The sequence below is a fragment of the Rhinichthys klamathensis genome, unplaced genomic scaffold (assembly GCF_029890125.1).
Source record: "Rhinichthys klamathensis goyatoka isolate OS25496 unplaced genomic scaffold, OSU_Roscu_1.1 h1tg000165l_1, whole genome shotgun sequence".
NCBI lineage: Eukaryota > Metazoa > Chordata > Actinopteri > Cypriniformes > Leuciscidae > Rhinichthys > Rhinichthys klamathensis.
In genome coordinates, this window is record NW_026606697.1 from 1547265 (window position 1) to 1568465 (window position 21201).

The 21201-nt window shown below is 36.1% G+C and overlaps 1 protein-coding gene across 1 annotated transcript in view; it reads left to right on the top strand.

Moving 5' to 3' along the window:
- ntrk3b (neurotrophic tyrosine kinase, receptor, type 3b) overlaps positions 1-21201 on the top strand; it is a 165590-nt gene that overhangs the window by 126845 nt on the left and 17544 nt on the right. Inside the window, exons 12-14 of the mRNA XM_056259167.1 lie at positions 6834-7022; positions 15824-15954; positions 19062-19234. Coding sequence (XP_056115142.1) covers positions 6834-7022; positions 15824-15954; positions 19062-19234 — 493 coding nt within the window. The remainder of the gene's footprint in view (positions 1-6833; positions 7023-15823; positions 15955-19061; positions 19235-21201) is intronic.

Sequence of the window (21201 nt, forward strand, 5' to 3'; positions counted from 1 at the left end):
ACCATTATATAAAAGCAATAAGCCCTGTGAAGCCATGGTTTACTGTTTTAGAACAGTTAATATAATGCACAGATAATGTAATGTATGCTTTCAATTTGATAACAATTGTATGTGAAACAGAATGCATGTTTTATGAATGGTTCAAACAGTAGTACATTTACATTTAGTCATTTAGCAGATGCTTTTATCCAAAGCGACTTACAAATTAGGACTAAATTAAAGCGAGTCATCGTGAAGAGGCAAAAACAATGCAAGAAGTGCTCAAAATACAAAGTGCCGGCATTTCTCAGACTAGCGTAAGCCAGACAAGGGAGGATTAAGGGAAAAGGAAAGATTTTTCTTTTTTTCTTTTACGAGGTTAAGTGCTCACGGAAGAGATGAGTTTTCAGTTGTCTTTTGAATGTTGTCTGGGATTCTGCATTCCAGATGACGGTGGGGAGATCATTCCACCAGCATGGAACCGTGAATGAGAATGTTCTAGTATGCTGTGTTGCCACATGCCATGTTGCCATGTTTAATTCAACGAGTGGCATTCAAATTATTTCAGTAATTAATTTCAGCTATTTTGGATTTTATTTTTATGAAATGAGTCAAGAAGGACATGTTATCAATTGTTGGACATGGTTACTGTGTTTTCTCTTTAGTAGTATGTTATCGCAACATGCACTCCTAAAAGAAAAGGTTTTATATAGAGTTTTTTTTTTAGGGGTTCCCATTATGGAATCATTATCATTTAAACAATGATGTTTTATGTTAACGTACTTTATCATTCGAAAAATGGAAATAAACTAGTAAGTAAGTCTCCCTGTAGGCAATCATTTTATATCTTAAAACTCATCTTTGATCACCAAAATGGCATATTTAAATGTTTGTTTGTTTTTTTCTGTGAAAATGTTTTAATCAAGCCTTGAAATAGCTTGGATGTAACTTGCTCCCATGAATATGCAAATGAGCCCCGCCTCCACTCACTCATACAGGGACGTCTACTAGTCGCTGTATCAGAATGATAATGCGTTTTATGTATCGCTCTCTACAGCGTCATAGCGGTAACTAATATGATAATGTGTTGCTAATGTTACACAAACTATGTTCCCTTAGAACGTCAGTGAATTAAGGCATATAGTTCATCATAATATCGTAATATACATCATATACATAATTCACCCGCTATATTGCTAAATGTACACAATTTTTCATATCAACAGAAAAAAATATACTGGGATAACCTGGCTTCTCTTGAGACTGCCCGGCTTCAGACCATAGTTAATGATATGCTAAAGCCCGCTGGCACGTTGATGTGATTGGTTACCACTAACCAGGTAGTTTGTGAAGTAAGAAACACTGGCGATTTCAAACCACATCTTTTTTCAATGCAGTTTAAGGAGAAAATACTCAGCAATGGTGTTGACTGTTGAATTTGCACATTTGTTGTAAAGCATATTAAAAACACCACATTGACATGTAAACAACATTAAAAACTTGTTTTTCACCACATGGGGTCTTAAAAGACATTTCTCCTTGTATAAAACCTTTTTTGCCATAAATGTGTTCCTTAAAACTGAGTCAAGAACCCAACCACTGAACCTATTTTTTCTAAGAGTGTCACGCCACTAAATGAGTGGTAAATGTGCTATCTAAAATTATAGAGAATTATAACAGATATCTATAAGACCTTAAATAGTTTGCTTTATCAGATCATTTGCAGCATTTAGAATCAATATGTTGGCGACATTTGGTCAAATAAAGATGAAAAACCGCACTCTCTAGTTATATATCATATATTTATTAATACATGGCCACACAGACGCGTTTCAGCCTAAGCCATCATCAGTGTGTGACATTTGGTCCACATGCAGCCTGTAGCGTCTGCACATTTGAGTACAGTATGAACTGCAGCACTAGCACTGAACAGTCCAAATCTATTTTCGCTGCATCTGGGCTTGCCACTGTGTGTTTTGAATATGGCTCGTTGAACACAGTTCTCTTTGCACTGTTGGATCAGTGAAGTCATGGGGCCTCAACATAGCCTGATCGATAGCAGTCTTACTGTCAGTATCTGAATGATCACATGTTTCTGTGTGCTCCCTGCGACTCCGTAATGAAAGGTAAATATTTAATGGCATCTGTTCAATCGTGGCCCACCACCGACTGCCCAGGATGATGCAACGTTATCCATTTTTATCCCACCTCCCTCTGTTTAAATGGTTGGAGTCTGACTGATGAAAGTGGCTCTTTATTTTTTCATTGCAGTTCAGTTCAGGAGATTGTGTGGTAGTTGTAGGCAAGGAATCAAGCTGAGCCAATGCTTGTATGGTGCTTGCTTAGCTTTTCTAATCTACATGGTGCCTTGGTTGCATTGTGAATTACTCATGTTGGGTTGAAGTTTTTGTTTGTCAAGTTAGTCACGTCTACTACGATTCTAGTTTTTAGTCTCTTCGATACAGTTGGAGAATGTTCTTGACCATTAAGTTTAGAACATTCAGCAACTGCAACTTATTTTTGTTTACCCTTGTTTACATGTTGTGATGTTGAGAACTGATGTGGTTGTACAATACCAAGACAAACATTTTGCATGATTATTTTTTGTTTCCCATGACAAAGATTCATTCCATTCATTTGTAAGTTAAGCCTTTTTTGGGGCCATCAAGGTTTTTTTTTTTTTCTTCACTTTTATGACAAATAATCCCATTCTTTCAAAATTATTTGAATCATTAATATATAACATAATATGATATAAAATGAGAATATGTTGAAGGGAAATAAATATAATAAAAGGGACATGGTGAAGAAAACAAATATGAGATGGGAGGAAAAATTATTCTCTTCGTCCCCCAAGAAACGTACACAAGCGTTTTTGCGAGGGAATGCAGAGGTTTTGCAAGCGAATGCAAAGTTTATTATGGAATTTGGAATGCAAACATTTTGCAAGAGAACAAAATGCATTGACGACTTATTTTTTCCTCCCATCTCATATTTTTTCTTCACCATGTCCCCTTAGGGGCTCTGTAGAAATGTGCTAAATTTTTATGAAAATAATGTCACAAAAATTCTAAGTGGTCTTAAAATGTGCTTAACTTTCTTAATGCAATAAATAAATATATAAAGTACACTTTTTTTTTTTTAAGGGCAAAATGTGATCTTGATGTTTTGTGAGATGTAGGCCATTAACATCAGTGGCTTAAGAAAAAATTAGCTTATATGATGCATGGTAAGTTTAACATTCTTGTTGAATAAAATATGCTCCTGCTTGTCTCCCAAAGATGCTTATACAACTGTAAACAAAATAAATGATCGGCCCAATGCAGGAGTCATACATTTTCTTCTTCGAGAAGGACCATCAATAATGGTGTTCTGCATCCCTCAGAGTGAGATTTGACTGGGAACACCAAGAGTTACAGTGAAATGTTTAAAATCGAACTCTCAGATTTACTTTGAGCTAAGAAGAAACATTTCTCACTAGGACCCTAAATGTCAAACACAAAGATGTGTGGTTCTGTTCATGGGGTGTGTTTACTTCAACCTACGCGTTCTGTCACCACATGAGCTAGTGTATACAATGAGTAGAGACTTCATTAATTCAGAGAATTGCAGAAGATTGCAAAACTTCATCAATCTGACATTAATGTACATTTACATTTAAAGTCCCCCCTGTAGTCAATCATTTTATCCCTTAAAACTCATCTTTGATCACCAAAATGATATATTTAAACTTTTTTCCTGTGAAAAAAATGTCTTTGTGCCTTAAAATAGCTTGAACGCAACTCTACATCCTTGATTTATTTAATATCCGCGGTTCCATGAATATACTAATAAGCCCCGCCTCCACTCACTCACACCAGCTCAGAAATTCACACGGCCCACTTACTTAGGTAAACGCTGCACAATGGTATCGCTCTTTACAATGTCGGACACATAACGGTAATTTATATTATTAGCCTTTTGCTTGACCATGTTATCAGACAGCTAATAATGTGTTGCTAATGTTACACAAACTATGTTACCGTTCGCCATCTCAGAGTCAGACAAATTGCTGCCTTCGAACAATCAGCATCCTTAGAAACGCTTTGAACAACTCAGAACGTCAGTAGAGAAAGGCATATAGTTCATCATAACATCATAATATACATCATAATGATATGCTAAAGCCCGCCCGCACGTTGACGTGATTGGTTACAAGGTAGTTTGTGACGTAAAAAACACCAGCGATTTCAAACCGTGTTTTTGAGTCTGTCTTTAGATCACTGCAGTTTTAAAGACAAAATACTTAGCAATGGTGTTGACTTATGATTTTGCACATGGTTTGTCTTAAATCATATTAAAAACACTACAGACGTACGTATAAACAACATTAAAAACTTGATTTTCATCACAGGGGGACTTTAAGACATTTAGTAGATACTCTTATCCAGATTGCACATAAGAAACTGCTGTGGTCAAACATACTATAGGGAAAGTTGTCTTTAAAAACAAACAAGTACTAAGGCTTAAACCTTACACCTTATAAGGTTTTAGCTCTAGTAAAACCCCAATACAAATAAACAAGCCATGTTACTTGTGCATGTCACTTTCAGTCTGGAGTTTGTGTACTGCCTGTGGCTCTGCTGTTATGGCAAGACTTCACACACCTTGCACCTAAGGTTGTGTTTGTGGGGGTTACACCTAGCAAGTCTGGGCAATGCTCCATAACACTGAGACAGTCAAGGTGAGAAATAAAAATACATTTTCAGGTCTCTTCAACTGCTACTGACACAAGAGTTGGTGAGATTTATTGATTCGCTGAAAAAATACATATTATTTCTAATGTTATCCTGTTGAAATTCAGAGGATGTGACAAACTCGGTTGAAAAACCTAGTGAGTTGCCTACATATAAATAATTTTAACCTGTTAGCTCATGTAAACAAAGAATGCTTCAGGGCGCCTGTGTCCTCCCACAGGTTAACAGGTAAAAAAAAAAGCATCTTGTGTGTGCATAATGCACTTTGATAATATCTGTAGTACACATCTTTGGACATCATGGGCACAAAGACTTGAGGGGTCTTTAAAGATACCTTCATTTGACCAATTTGCATCATATGTATCCTTCACAGGAAAGGCAATACGAGAATACATTCTGACTAGCTAAGTGAAATTTAGTCCAAGATGACTAGTGGAGGTCAATCTCAATCTTATAAAAAGTGATTCTTTTACCCATGCAATATTATTGTGGTTTTTTATCTCTGTGTGTGTGTGTGTTACCCTGGTCCCTTGTTAAAAGCCATTCGAATTTTTTCCATTGGCTTTGGGATATTGCTGAAAACAAGCGCTGTGACTAAAAAAGTTTATGATGCTTACACATTTTGTTCATCAAGAAAATCTTGACAAGTTAACACAGCTTTTACGGATTTTAAAACCTAAATACAAATCGCCAGAATAAAAAAAGCTAAAGTTAGGCTATAAACAAGCTATAAACCATGATCACGTGACTTCAGTGTCACAAACACTAAGCATCCGGTAACTCTGGCTGTCTCTATTTAAAATCTTAAAGTTGGAAAGTTTGAGTTAGAATAGTTTGACTATTAGCGTGATGAGGTTTAACGTCCCCGGCACCCTCTGTACCCATTTATTTATTCATTTTCAGACCTTATTTACGCTTCCTTTTACAGTACAGTACTTATGTGTACTTACAGTGTACTTACCTAGAAAGTACTGGCTAATATAAGGTAAGTACATGGGTTGGGGGTAGGTTTAGGGGTAGGTTCAGGGTTATTGAACCAGTAATTATAATTACTATAATAAGTACATAGTAAGTACATAGGTAACAGGACTGTAAAAGGAACCGTTACCAAACCATTAAAAAAATAAAGAAATAAAAAAACTTTTTAACCTTGGCACGATGGAACAGGAAGTTTTTTCTGGGTTTTAGCACTCATCCCTGTAGACAGCAAGGCAGCTTACTAGGTTTTGTGGTCACACTTTAGATAAGGGTCCAATTCTCACTATTAACAAACTATTAACTATGACTTTTGCCCCAATAACCACCTAATTACTGCTTATTAATAGTCAGTAATGTAGTTGTTAAGTTTGGGTATTGAGTATTGAGTAGGATTAAGGGATGTATGGTAATGCATGAATAAAGCTTTATAAGTACTAATAAACAGCCAATATCCTACCGGTTTTGCTATTGAGATTTTCATTAGATTTTCAGTATTCCTAGTATTCCGACAAATAGGATTCATTTCACATTAGGATAATATAATAATTTCACATCATGCATTAACTGCCAAATGCCAAATTCAGTGAAATAATGCTCATTGGGTGGGTTTACAGATATTTGTCTTCGTGTTTGAACCACCACATAAAGGTTTTTAAATATTTGAGACCAATGTGAAGTACTTTAGTCACTCTGTATTGATGATTTGCTTGGTTGCCCATGTTCAAACTGCTCCCCTGAGTGTGCCTGTGAACAAACAACCGTTTTGAGAAGTCTTGTTTTGAGGTGGGCTTCTTGAAAATTGTGTTTACCGGCAGTTTCCTTATTCTTCAATTCAGCTCAATGGCTTTCTCCCCCAGGTGGCAAATTTCAGATGATTTCAAACCACTGTCAATTTCACAATAAATAAATATAAACTTGATGAAAGTGTTTAGATGTCTGCGTAGTCTTGTAAAGTCACTCCAAAGGTTGTATGTTGTGAAATGAGCTGATGGTTGTTTAGTCATCCTGTTTAGCTGATGTTTAGAGTATAATGTCTCTTTTGGTTCTTTACAAAGACTGATTTGGATCAAAGCCATGTTGAATTAGAATATCTTCCCCCCATGCTGGTACATTTATCATTATGTTTTGCTTGTTCTACAGGTCCAGTGGCAGTCATCAGCGGAGAGGAAGACTCTGCAAGCCCTCTTCATCATGTCAACCATGGTATCGTCACACCTTGCTCTCTCGATGCGGGACCTGACGCAGTCGTAATCGGCATGAGTCGCATTCCTGTCATCGAGAACCCTCAGTACTTTCGACATGGCCACAATTGCAACAAACCAACCACCTGTGAGTACATGTCTCACTACTTGTTGATGTGCTTCATTTGGTTCTAAAAATACAATTCAAAGTTGATGTGAAATCAACTTTGATCCCCAGTTTGGGGTCAGAAAGATTTTTTTTTTTTTTAATAAAGCAATTAAAGGAATAGTTCACCCAAAAAATGAAAATGATTCCAAAATTGAATTACTATTCCTCAAGCCATCCTAGGTGTATTTGACTTTCTTCTTTCAGCCGAACACAATCGTAGTTATATTAAATAATATCCTGGCTCTTCCCAGCTTTGTAATGGCAATGAATAGTGCCTGATTTTTTGAAGCTCCAAAAAGCACATACATCCTTCCATCTTAAAAGTAATCCATACGACTCCAATGGGTTAATGAATGCCTTCAGAAGCGAAGCGTTTGGTTTTTGTAAGAAAAATATCCATATTTAACATTTTACAAACTATAATCACTGGCTTCCGGCAACAGCCGTACGCACGTTCACGAGAACGGCAGATCCTCTGACATCTTTCTTTACAACCTATTGTTTTAGACTTCTAAATCGTGACCGGTGTTTTGTTTTTTGTCAATTCTCACCTACATTATATCTCTTCGAAATAATGGTGATGGAAATAATTCCTGTGTTTACGAAAGAACGCTACTCTTGACCTTGTAACTAGACCGCAGTAATGAGCATATCCTCATTATATGGCGCAGTATATGGGTCACTAACAAGATGTTAGAATAAGCACAAAAGAGTAAAAAATAGAGGACTTTTGTACGCCCTGAGCTTGCACTTATTGCAGAGTGCATGGGAACAAATGCCAACTCCATTGTTTGTATAAATGGCCATGAATGAATACGCAGAGCTCCTGCTAAGATTTATGAGACCTTTTATATATTTATTTGCTATTTTTGGGGCCTGTTGTGACCGAAGAGTTGCGCATTGACAATTACTTTTCTTGGAGCAAATGGTGTCTTAGTTTAGACCTTTAATGTAATTAATTGGAACAAATATACTTGTCAAAGTGTTTTTGTTAGCCAAATGTAGAGGTTAAAAGGGGGCCTGACTGATTTATGGCATGTAGTATCGAATATATGGGGACACAGACTTGCACACATCAACACACACACAGTCTATTTATATTCCAGGCACAAAACAGTGGTCTATTCACAGGGTGCACTGACGGCTATGAAAAGGAATCCAAAAGGCAAAGGACAATCACATTTTGCCCTCATGAATAAATTAACTCTTTATGCATAATGGATGGCATAAAATCTTTATAGCTGTAGATACATAACCATCATGGCCGTGCCCATATCAGATGAGTGTGTGATATTTAAATGACAGTTAGCTGCTTAAGAGAGCGTATATTTTTACTTCTCAGACTCCGAGCAACTAGAAAGCTCTTTATGTGTTAGCTGTATAAGCTGAATCATTTATATAAAGATACACCTTATAAAAATGGTCCAAGGTTCAGCTCATGATTTTTTTATAGAGAGAACATAAAATAGAAGAGCGATGTGTTTCAGACCAGTTTCACCCAGTTGATACTGGGTTTACATTTGTAGACATGACTTATCACAATCCACATCTATAAAGAATATGCAGTAATAAAAAAATTCAGTGATCCATAAGAAGGAAATTGAATATATATAGCATACCGGTAAATAAGACAATGTCTTTTTTAGACATTTTCCACTGTGATATTTATCAATGTCGTTATAACATTTGTAATATCTAATATAATTTTATTCTTATTCAATACTTTTAAATATTTAAATATATTATTTAAACACTGACATTTTATTCTGCATGTTTTAATTAATATATTTGTATTGTTTTATTTTACTGTTATACAGTATATGAGAATCTAATATTAGGAAATACACAAGAACTCAAATGTAAAATGTCTGGACACTGTGGTAATTTGTGGGGGGAAATGTATGTCATTAGTCACAATGCAAAGAAAAAATCTTAAAATAGGCTTAATTCTTTATGCTATATAATTTTTGTGTGAAATGTGACTTCATTCATACAACAATTATGAGAATTTAAATTTTTCCTTGCATGATTACGGTTTTATTTGTAGACTTCTGTATTTGAAAGGATGCTGTTGCACGGTTCAAGTAAGCAAGTCCCTTGAGCCATGACATGCTGACTTTTCAGGAATTCAAAAGATGACTGACTCACAAAAGCTATTTTGCAATTACAATTGAGTTCTGCTGCATTTACTTACTTATCTTTTCAAACCAACATGAGTTCATTCCTGAACTACATACTATAGCATCTCAGTTGATGGTTAGCACAGAGTTTTGCTTTACCTATATCCAAGATCCAAGAATAATCTCTAGCATCCCATTTGCACATGGAGACCAAGTGTTGTCTGTTTGAACATTTGTTCACTTTGCATTTTGCCATGTGGACCACATAGAATTATGTTAACATAACACATTTATTTTATTTATTTATTTATTTATATAGAGCAAGGAAAATTATCAATTTTTTAAGGGGCGGCTCCTTTAGGGCTGTTATGATTGGCTGACGTCACTGGATAGGAAACATCATCAACGTCCACTCGCTATTGCATTTAATGCGTTCTTGTTACACAATTTACTATAGTAATAACTATAAATTAGGCATAATTACATGCAACTAGCCCTAAATCAAATCCTAATCCTACCCTAACCCTATAGTAAGTGGGCTACATGTACTCAAATCCATATATAAAACTGTAATTTACAGTTTTGAAAGCATTATGAAATCGTTTACTTTTGTGATGCAGCCGCTGTCAGATCCAATACAGTTGGCTGTTTCATCTTGCCTCACTTACAAAACAAAATGCTCCGAACTAACATATAAACATCCGACGTAATCCGGGACGCCGTTAAAATAAAATCCACTTGTTTCTGATGCTGGGATCCTTCTGAAGTCTGTACAGAGACTCAAATGAGCTGTTTAAACTGGACGTGACAAAGCGAATGTTCTTTCACTCTTCCATTTGTCTTGTTGATGACTGACTCAAGTGCGTGGAGTACGTCAGAAACTGAACCCACATCTCTATACTGTATCCAGTGCAGACAGCGTCAGTGATTTTAATAGGCTGAATATGCTTGTGTGGGTAAATGCCAGCAATTAAGTGACTGAATGCCGAGTGGGCGGAGCCTATGGTGCGATTTAAGTTTGTGACGTCACAGATCCCGCAATATCAAAACGAGCCGTTTTTGGAGCTTGATTAAATAAGTTCTTTGCTCATAATGAAGAGGAAATTTTAAGCTATACAACTTGCAGGGTGTTTTAATGGTACAAAGACCATTGTCAAAAGATAAAGGCAAATTTGATTTCTCATGGCATGGCCCCTTTAATATTGAAATATTTGCTGCTGGGGTTTCTGGCTTAAGTCATGGGAAATACAGCTGGATCACGTGCAATAGACTGAAGATCATTATTCAGGTAGCAGTATTCCTAGAGGAAGTGAGTGCACTAGCATTTACAATGAGCTCCATGTGTTACAAAGGCTATAAATACACGACCGTGACTGTGCATTGCAAATATTTATGATTGTGTGTGTCACATCATGTCCCTCTTATTAAAACAAAAATCATAAATTATAAACACATTTGCCTACATAGCTATAACTTAATATGTTGGAAGTTTAAGCTGTCACATAAGAATTTGTTGCAAGAGCAAAACTGCAATTATATATACAAGAGTGAAACGAATGACCTTCCATTTTAAATAACCTGTCTCAAAGATACAGTTGAGAAGAGTAATTGTTTTATCGTACTCCTGAAATATCCGTCTATTTCTCCCGCTTCATCAGATTAGCGGCAATGGCTGCTGATATTTGTATCCTGCAGTGACCGTGTTTTGTGTCCTGTTCACATTGAACTGCTCAGGACATCTGGAGAAGATATGTCTATGCCAATGTCTCCTGTGTACACCGTCATTGTTCTGGACACAATTACTTCGATTGCATTGTTTCAAGGTAACATTTGATGACAAGCTGAATTTATCAGGCTAAAGTGTGAGAGGACAAAGGCATCCGTTCAGAAAAAGGGCATTGTAAATGAATGCAGGCCAGGTTTAATTGAGCTCTGAATGTGCACACCTTCACAAAGATTTTGATTCAAGCGATCTATTGTTACTACTCATAATTGGACTACCATCTCATCCAGCTTCATTTGAAGTTCAATGAAGGTGGACACCGACACAAACCAGGTGCTTGATAACAACTGATCAGCTATATTTGTGAATAGGTGTTTGTGAGCATTTCTTTTTTTTTATGTTCCTTTTGTAGTTGAAAATTACATTAATTACATTGGTGAATTTCTTTGAGTTTCAGTTCAATTTAATTCTACTTTCAAAAAAATTCAAATGTGCATTAAGTTTTTTATGTAGTCTTTTTCGAGTTGAAAATCACATTAATTGCATTTGTGAATTTCAGTGTATATTTAAATTTTACTTCCTTAAATTAAAATCAGGACTTAAAAAAAAATTCTCAATTTACTTCTAAATGGTGTACGGCCCTGGGGTCTCATTTATAAAACTGTGCGTAGGATCCTTACTAAAAGTGTACGTGCGCCCGAAAGCCAAAAATGGCGTATGCTAAAAAATATTCAGACTTATAAAACCGTTCGTACGCCAGAACCTGCGCAAAATTCACTTTATAAATCCCAGTCAGATATATGGAGCTTACAACGCCTAGTTTTACTATGCATATCCTCATCTGCATATCATTTGCATATGATTATTCATCCACGTGATACCATGTTTAACGATACAAGATATTAAGAAAATATTAAATACGGAAGTGCTGTCACATTAGGCTACATTAATAAAAATCATAAGCCTATCCTTGCCTTGTTTTTGAATAAATAAATCAAATAGTGTAAAATACATTTCAGAGAAAGTTTCTCAATCTCACTGGCCAAATAGTATTTTTAATTTATTATATTTTTAATGGAAACAGATAGATCTTGTGCATTATTTGCACGAAACTATTTTCTCAGACAATCTGCTATTATCATGATAAGCAATTATGTATGTAAAACATTAAAACACAGAATGTCAGAGGAAAAGTGTTCAAAAGCATTGCATCCACAACAAATATTTCTATTTATTGAATATAAAAAAATGTTGTAACTTCTCAGTAATGATTTCATGTAGTTTAAGAGTTTAACTCCATTAATGGGAATGGCGTATTTATTCTAAATGTTTATATCAAAAGTAAAACATAGTTTAAATCATTATTTTATTTATTTAAAGTGTCATTGTGAACATGCACTCTATTTATGATTATGACTCATAATAAAGATTTACGGTTTTACTTCATCTGCCGTTAGATAGGCTATATATGCGTCAGTTTAACTAAACGGCCCAACGCGCTCGCTGGCGCGGACATTTAAGAAGGGATGGATATTTGCTTCAAGTGATAGGCTTGGTGAGTGAAATTATATTTGTATTATCTTTCTGTATATGTATCATTTTCTTTAGATTTTCTGTCTAAAAGTGACCAAAAAGACATTTAACTCCAGCTCATCTTCGGTGTCGCCAAACTGCTCCGTCTCCAAAACGTGCGTACGCACGGCTCAAAGTTTGCTTAAAGGTGGGCACATTCTCCCGTCAAGTTTGTTTTTTATAGATCACAACCTTTGCGTGGAAACTGGCATACGTACGTTTCCAGCCCCGTTTTGTGCGTACGCACGCTTTATAAATGAGACCCCTGGTCCTGATTGATTAACTTTTAAATACTGGCCAAATTGTGAATATGTAAATATGGGTGGTGGTCATGTGTTCATGGCTAAAACACTACAATGAGTCTTTTAGAGTAACCTATTTTTACTGCTGGTTTTGCTATTTGAATGAATGGTTTGCATGGAATAGAGACAAAGTTCTGATTCATGAATGTCAGCGTTTGTCTGCACACACTCTCAAATTTCAAAATATGAACGTTTTCACAAAACTTTCATGACCCCCAGTATATTTGGTTTCCACAGTCCTGTACCTCTTCATGGGTTTGACATTTCATTGGGTAACGTTAGGCAGTTTTGATTTATAAGCTGTTGAATGTTTGATGATCGCGTTAGATCACACGTGCGTAAGTAATGCTTCAATCGCTTGTTTCTGCTTCTTCTTCGCCTGTGTATTGATCCAAAGATTCTGGACACTTTTAGAAGATTCCCCCCGATAGTTTCACGATTGCTTTCCAGTCGCACCATTTGCACCACCCTAAGGAATGCCCTGGTCATAAATCAATGATGGGGAAAGAGTTAATTGACCATTCTTGATGAACAGCACTATTTCTAATCATAGAGTTTTACTGCTGAAAACATGCCTGCTTGTGAGTCTTTCCTAATTTCAACCTTCAGGGATTGATACATGTTCAGTCAGGATGAGGAATAAATGGATGGCAGCGAGTCTCGGGATATTGCCTTTTTAATTCAGAGGCTTTCCACAACAGGATAGGGGTAAATGGGTTGTGGGGGGAGCGGGACTTGCCGGTTGGGTGGGGAGCTGAAGGTTAAGTTAACCCATCCCAAACTCCTACAGCAGGTGCACATGTAATTGTTCGCTTAGAGGACGGGACAAACCCAGCGGACCACTTAATGAAAGAGCGAGTGAATATAAATGAGTTTTTTGGGGACAGGAAAGTGCTCCAGACTTGACCTGATTCTGCTTCAGTCTGCTAGATCCCTGCATCTCAAATCTCCCAGCTTTAATAATGATAGTAGCACCTGATACTGGATGTCTGTCGGTGGCTCAAGTGTCAGTGCGATTTTGTTGCCCTTATGGCAAGGTGTTACATTGAATTGAATCTTTTCCGTTTCAGTGACAGTTTGTCAATAAATTAAATATTTGAATAAACACAACTTTATTCTGATATGATATGTCTTACAAAAGTATTAATTATCCACATTGTAATGTATCAGAAAAATGCTTTTTTCATTATAATGGTAATTATAAAACCACAATACTTGTCTATTAATGCAACAATAACATTTAAAATGGTCAAACACTGATGTACTTGTTGATCATATGCTGTGATGCGTCATTCTCTTTAAATGTTAAACAATAAATGTGCACTAAAAAGTATTATAATGTATTATTGTGCATTATTAATAATCAGACTATATTAACTCTGGTTACAGCTAAAAAGAACATTCGGTTGATTATAATGTCCATTAAAAGGCATTATATTAATGCATTACCTATACACACACACACTTCAAGTAGCATTACCAATTTTTTTAAAATCATTTTCTGCAAGGATCTATAAGTATGTTTACCCAGAACATGTTGATTAATAAAAACAGGATAAGTACAGGACTACTTACGCTCTTTTATTGCAGACCACGCTGCTTTGACTCGGAATGGCATGAACTAATGACAAAAACATAATATTAATTCACAATATCTCGTGTGTGGCTTCACCATAGCAACCACTACAAGTTCACGCAGTCGGAAAAAATCATTTGAGCAAATGTTTTCTTCTTTTTTTTAAACTATAACATCAAACAGGCTATTCAATATGATATGTTCACGTCGTGTGTGAATAATAGTCTATGGTTTCTTTTGTGTGATTCATTCAGAAACCTATATTTACATTAACTCTTCACCTTTATTAATTAAGTGTTGCGTGTAGGCCACTGAGTAGATGTGTTTGATGTGAATTTAAAGAATTAGATATAGAAAAAAAATGTATTTGAGGTCTTTTTTCATGCCTTTTTGTGGTTGAGCATTTTGCTTTTAAGCAACTTTAAATTCACGCAAATAATTGGAAATGACAATGAGAATTGATGGCAAAGCATTACAAGTCCCAGGTGAGTTCCAAACAGATGGCAAAAAGAGACCTTTTACAATTGACTCTCATTTGCATCACACTCGTTTTGTTTTGAAAAAGAGAACTCAGAGGAGACAAAAAAACATGCAGAAAATATCCAGCTGTGACTGTGAGCAGCAATTCTAGAACACCATCTGCACAGGAACTGACCTTTTACACAATGCGAACAACTCACGATTGAAGCCTTTATTTACACTTGTACACGTACGCGTAAACAACACGCACAACGGGCGCATACAGATAACCTGTCACTCATATTTCATTTGGCTCTGTTTTCCGCACTTGTTTTTGCCACCTGTTCCCAAGGGACATTGTCTCTCATGATGATATTATTGGGATAATTGTATGCCTGGACCTTTATCATCATTTTGTTGATCATATATTATAGACATTGATGGGAATCACTGACAGTGCTTCTTTTTTTGTTCATTAAAAAAAAAAGTAATTCCCAACCCTTATGCTGAAAACAAGACTATACAACAACTCATAGTGATCACACCTACAAAAATACACAATAAAAGAACAAGAAGTCCATACTATCATGCTATATCCCCATTCTGCCACCAGATAGCTTTGTGTGTGATAATAGCATACACGTTTGGAATGACATGAGAGTGAGTGAATAATGTATGACTAATATGAATTTTTATTTTTGAATGAACCATTCCCAATGTTGTACTGGCTAACTAAAACTAAAATGTTTTAATTGAAATGAAGCATAAACAAAATACAATAAATATTAAATATTTGATGAAAAACTAAAATAAAATAAGTTTAAAGGGTTCTCCTGTGTTACGCAGCACAACCAATGAGGTTTGTTCTCGCGCGTCAAGCAGGTTCGGTTGAGGTGACTATTTCTTTAAGGCAGTATCCTTTAGCAATCCATTTTCATATTGCTACTCCACTGTGAACAAGTGACCCTGACACACAAAACTTTAATAACCATTATGGTTTTCTCTCTCTTTCTGTATTTCTCTTTCAGATGTGCAGCATATTAAACGAAGGGACATTGTCCTTAAGAGGGAGCTTGGCGAGGGAGCTTTTGGGAAGGTGTTTCTGGCTGAATGTTACAACCTCAGCCCCACCAAAGATAAGATGCTGGTGGCTGTGAAGGTGAGGCATGATTTTGCAGTTAAAAGCACCTTCTTTATGGCTTTACTTTGCTCTGACTTCTCTAAGAATAGATGCACTTCTCCTGTGCACTATATTCCATTACCAGGAATGTGCATTATGAAAGTAAATGCACCTCCCTGGCCTTATTGTGCACAATTCATCTAAAAGTTTGTCTTCAAAATCTTTGATCAAAATGTACAACTTTTTTCTCTGAACCAGCTGTACGTTCAACTAGGTTTTGTCACACCCACTTTTGACAATCCGGATCTGTTCTCAATAAATCCAATCAAGCACCAGTAGATAAAATCAATCTTTTTCTTGTTTAATCTGAAATAATTGTGAATGCCGTTTTTGTTCTTGTTTCTTACTGGTTCGTACCTAATCATTTAATTGTCAGGATCAGTGTTTAGGAAACTACTTTGCAGACTTACAAGTGACTCATTTAACCCCATAAACTGTATCACATTTGACTTTTTTATGGGTACATTTAAACGTACGTTTTTTTTTTTTTTTTTTTTTGTGCACAGATAACAACGCTTTCATTACAATCCCCATTCAAACTGAACAAAAACACTGTATTATTCATGCCAGGCCAGTAGTTTGTAAAGAAACTTTGTAAAGAAACACTACGCGCCTATAGACTGAACATGTAATATGCATGCGTATGACATCACCGTTTTCACAAATTCCACCGTTTCCACCATTTACACGGTGACAATAAGGGTATCGGTTTCAAAAACTTGCACTTTAAAAACCCGTTTTAAAAAATGTGCATTTTCAGGCCCCCCAAAACACCACTGTCTTCTAAAAACTTTGTTGAAAACGGCTGCTCATTTACAAGACAATGGCGTGACGTGTAAATGGCCCCTAAGGCATCTAAATTGTCAACATGGTAAAAACCTGTTGTACACAGTGTAGTAAATTATTCTGTCATCTGATTGATAGTTTATGGCCTTTTAGTATAATTCTAGAAACATCCCTCTTCAGGTCGTGGGTCATGTGCGTTTCTTTTTCTGTGAGAATAACCTAATTTATTTTTAGCAATATTTTAAGATGTAGACTTACATGAGGCTTTCCATGAACATATATGTACATCTCTCAATCATCATTTTATTGCACTGCAATAATTTTTTGCCACCCACAATAAAAACTACAGAGTTTTGATCATAAAACTAAGCATTAAATATATTTTGAATAAGACATTGTTGGGAGATATAGAGGGTCAAATGATATTTATATGCCTTTTATGCAAGTAGTCTGCTATACTGTTAAATATCTCATTGATTTGCATCTCACTTTTTGCCCAAATAAATATAAAAAAGTGTTCACTTGCAACAAGGATCGACATGGTTTGTGTAAAGCACAATGTGTTTAAAATAAAAAACGAAACCGTTAATGAACTTAATGCTTTATTTTGAGGACATTTTGTTTACTTTCTCCACTTGATGTCCAAAATTCAGGTCTTTTTCAAAACCATCTGAGAACTGGCCTAGAATGATTTAAGGTCAATAATATCATTTAACCACTGGAAAGCACTCTCCACATCTGAACTTGCTCTTCTAATTCAATGTACTGCCTCACCAGAGCCCATTGAATCTATTACATCATAAAGATAACTGAAGATACTGTGAAAATGCTTCAGTATCATGGGGATATCTTATGAACCCAGGGCTGTCAGGCCAGTTCCCTCAGTAGAACGCTGCAACAGAAAGACAGCACGGGAGGACTGTGTTGAGTGCATGGCGCTAACACATCCCCTGACAGAATGAGTGCTTCACCATCTGTGTCATATACGCCATTCTCCGTCGATGTCTCCCTCTGCTTGTGTCAGAGAGATCAGGGGAATTCTGTAATTAAAATCAAATTGCATCATGTGCTGTTCAGCCAAAGTTACCATTTAATTGCTAGGAGCAGGACTCACAATGTAAAGGCTAGTAGCGATTTGGAGGGCCTGGAAAATTGTTGTTGTTTTGTCATGCTATATATACTTTGGTAAGGATACCCATCCTACAGATTGCCTGTGACTGAGATGCCAAATATTATCGCATTTCTCAAGTTCATGCTAAAAAGTTTCTGTCAAAGCAAATTTATATAGGTCAGAAAATATACATCAGACATGTTGGTAAAGAATAAAGCATTTCCCAAAATGGTAGATGTGCCATATGCTTTAGGGTAAGCTGGTGTCAGGAAATACAATTATAGTCTCAAAACTCAGATTACCTACCAGGTTAATGGGAATTATACACCCTAGGCCCATTAGAAAAACATGCCTCTAGGCTCTACATTTTTACATTCCAAAAGCATACCTACACATACAATTCCCTGTAGTTTCCAGCTCAAATGCACATTAGAGGTAGTAAAATGGCAACAACTTTTATTCTTTTTCACACAAATTATGATTACAGGGACAGATTATCGATTCAAGACTTATCATTAGCTATACCATAGCAAATATATTGAAAATTGTTAGACTACATTCAAATACCCTCTGCCAGACTGGGTTAATGAAAATGCTAATAATATCCAGCAAAATAAGACATTAGATTGTGATATATTTTTGTGTTTGTGTTAATATTTTATTTGAAATGTAAATTGTTCATTCCCCAATGAACTTAGCCCTTAAGGCTGTGACACACCAAGCTAACGTCTAGCGTCGACAAAGCCGACTGAGTTGTCGCCTCACATTGGCTGCATTTGGGCTAAAAATATCTGCTCTTAGCATGTGCATTCTGCACCTGTGTGTAAGGAAATAACTGTCTATATCAGCAGGTATCAGTGGTCTATATTACTAAAACTAGCCCTACAGCGATGGTCCATGCAGATGATGGTGTGTCATGGCCCTTAAACATGACACTGTTATGCCAAGATGTGTTCCTGAACCACTTTTGTTTTGAGAAGTCATGCTATGGCCTTTTGTTGTACATTTTCATCTCATTTCAGTTCATGGCAGACATCCTGAAATGCAATTAGTCATATTAGTCTAACCTTCATCTCATTTCTCCTTGGCTAGAGGACAACTTGAGTAAAAACGTGGCATCCAACTCTCCCTCGATGCATTTGTTCTTGACTTTACATCTCCTAGAGTAAACACACTTTCTATCTCTCAGACTCTCAAAGATCCAACCCTGACTGCCAGAAAAGACTTTCAACGGGAGGCTGAGCTTCTTACCAACCTGCAGCACGAACACATTGTGATGTTCTACGGCGTGTGTGTGGACGGCGACCCTCTCATCATGGTGTTTGAATACATGAAGCATGGAGACCTCAATAAGTTTCTGAGGTAGTTATTTTTCATTTCATATAAAGAACAATGAATGCTAAAGAACTAAGCTTTGTCTCAAAACTCAGATTACCTACCAGGTTAGCTTTTAATGGGAATTAGGCTCTACCTAAATTTTTACATTCCAAAAGCATACCTACACATACAAGTCACTGTAGTTTCCAGCTCAAATGAACATTAGAGGTAGTAAAATGCCAACAACGTTTATTATTTTTCACTCAAATTATGATTACAGGGACAGATTATAATTTCAAGACATATTTTTGCGCGGTTCCTTACACAATACTATGTTATGATCTTAAAATGCTTTTACCATAGCTAATGATTTGTAAATTAATACATTTTGATGTTTGCATCTCATAACCAGTTTCAGATAAAACTGAAAGTGTTGTGAAACATGCAAGAAGTGACATACAGTAATATATTTTTGCAGAAATGCCGCCACATGCACTCATTTTCAATGACCCTAGGTTGCAATTATAGGTGCAAAGGCTGTCTGAAATTGTATTTAGTAAAAATATTTTAGCTCCTAAGATACCTAATTTTGGCCAAAATATGTTGGATTATCACATGTATCCTCAATGAATCATCTAATTTCATCATGCGCAGCAACAAGCAATGAAAATTTCCATTTAATATGGTGGATGGAGCCAATCCAGAGGAACATTTCATTGCTCACATGTTGCACATGAGACTTAATTGAGTTCTGTTATTGTCTCATATTTCTCTTAAAATCTTTTTCAAATATTAGGCACATAAGGTTGATAATCAGTAAATGATGCAGCTTAATTTCGGTTACAATGCAGTTTATGTAGACAGCTGCCTGTGCAGGCATTCGATATTGAAACAGCTCTCTAGGTTTTCAAACACAAAATTCTTAAGATTCAAAATAGCAGTTTAGGATTGAAGTTCAATGCATGCACGTCGCATGGATTGAGGCCATGCAAATTGTAATTTGCAGGGGAGATCTGTGAAAATATAAAGGCAGACAGAGTTCTGGAGTGAGATGATTGTCTTGTGGGAGCAAAGAGATGGGTGATGATAATAAATTAGTCTTTTGTGTAGTGAGAATTTTTTCTTACACTTATGCAGATGGCCGGACTAGCATTTCAAGAAAAAAAAATGATGAAATTCTTTTCTGAAAAGCTGCAATGATAGAAGTCTGGTTGATTTTTATGGACACTAAAAAGATTTTGCCAGCAGACTCCAGGCTTTATGCAGATGATATGCATGTTGAATTAAAAAGATTTAGCGAGAACTTCATGTAAAGCATACTTGAAAAGTCAGTGTATATAATTTGGGGAACATTGCACAACAGTGTACTGCCTAGTTGTTCAGCAGCTTTGGTTCGGAAAGTTTTTCTTCCTCCATTAATTTGCTCCATAAACATTTAAAAAATAATAAGTTTTAAGTCATGATGTTACCAACAAATACTGGGATGAATCCCAACTTGTGATTCAGCTTAAAGTTGGTTGTTTGGTTCATGACTCCCGAGCTTTGATTAGAATAAAAAAAAGGTAACACTATTTCGATGGTTCACTTTAGACATTTTACTAACCATAAGTAACTTTGCAACTTCCTCTCATTAGAGTATTAGTGGACCGTCTGCTTAATATCTGATCAAACTTATTTTGATGCTTCCCCAACAGACATTCCACTGACTATACTTTGCAGCAACATGTCAACTTATTTTACTAACCCTAACCATAACCTAACAGTCTACTAACAGTTTACTAATACTCTAATGAGAGTTGACAGAGTAGATGCAGAGTTACTTGTAGTTAGTAGTAGAATCTCTAAAGTGGGCCGTTGAAATAAAAAAGTATATAAAAAGAAATAATAAAAAGTCATCAATAGTAGTTCCGTGACCGTGGAGAGCGAAGGTTCGTTTCTCACTGGATTTGTCATCTATAAAGGTTAAAGAAAAAAATTAGCCGGGGTGCCCCTCACAAAAATGTGGGGGAATT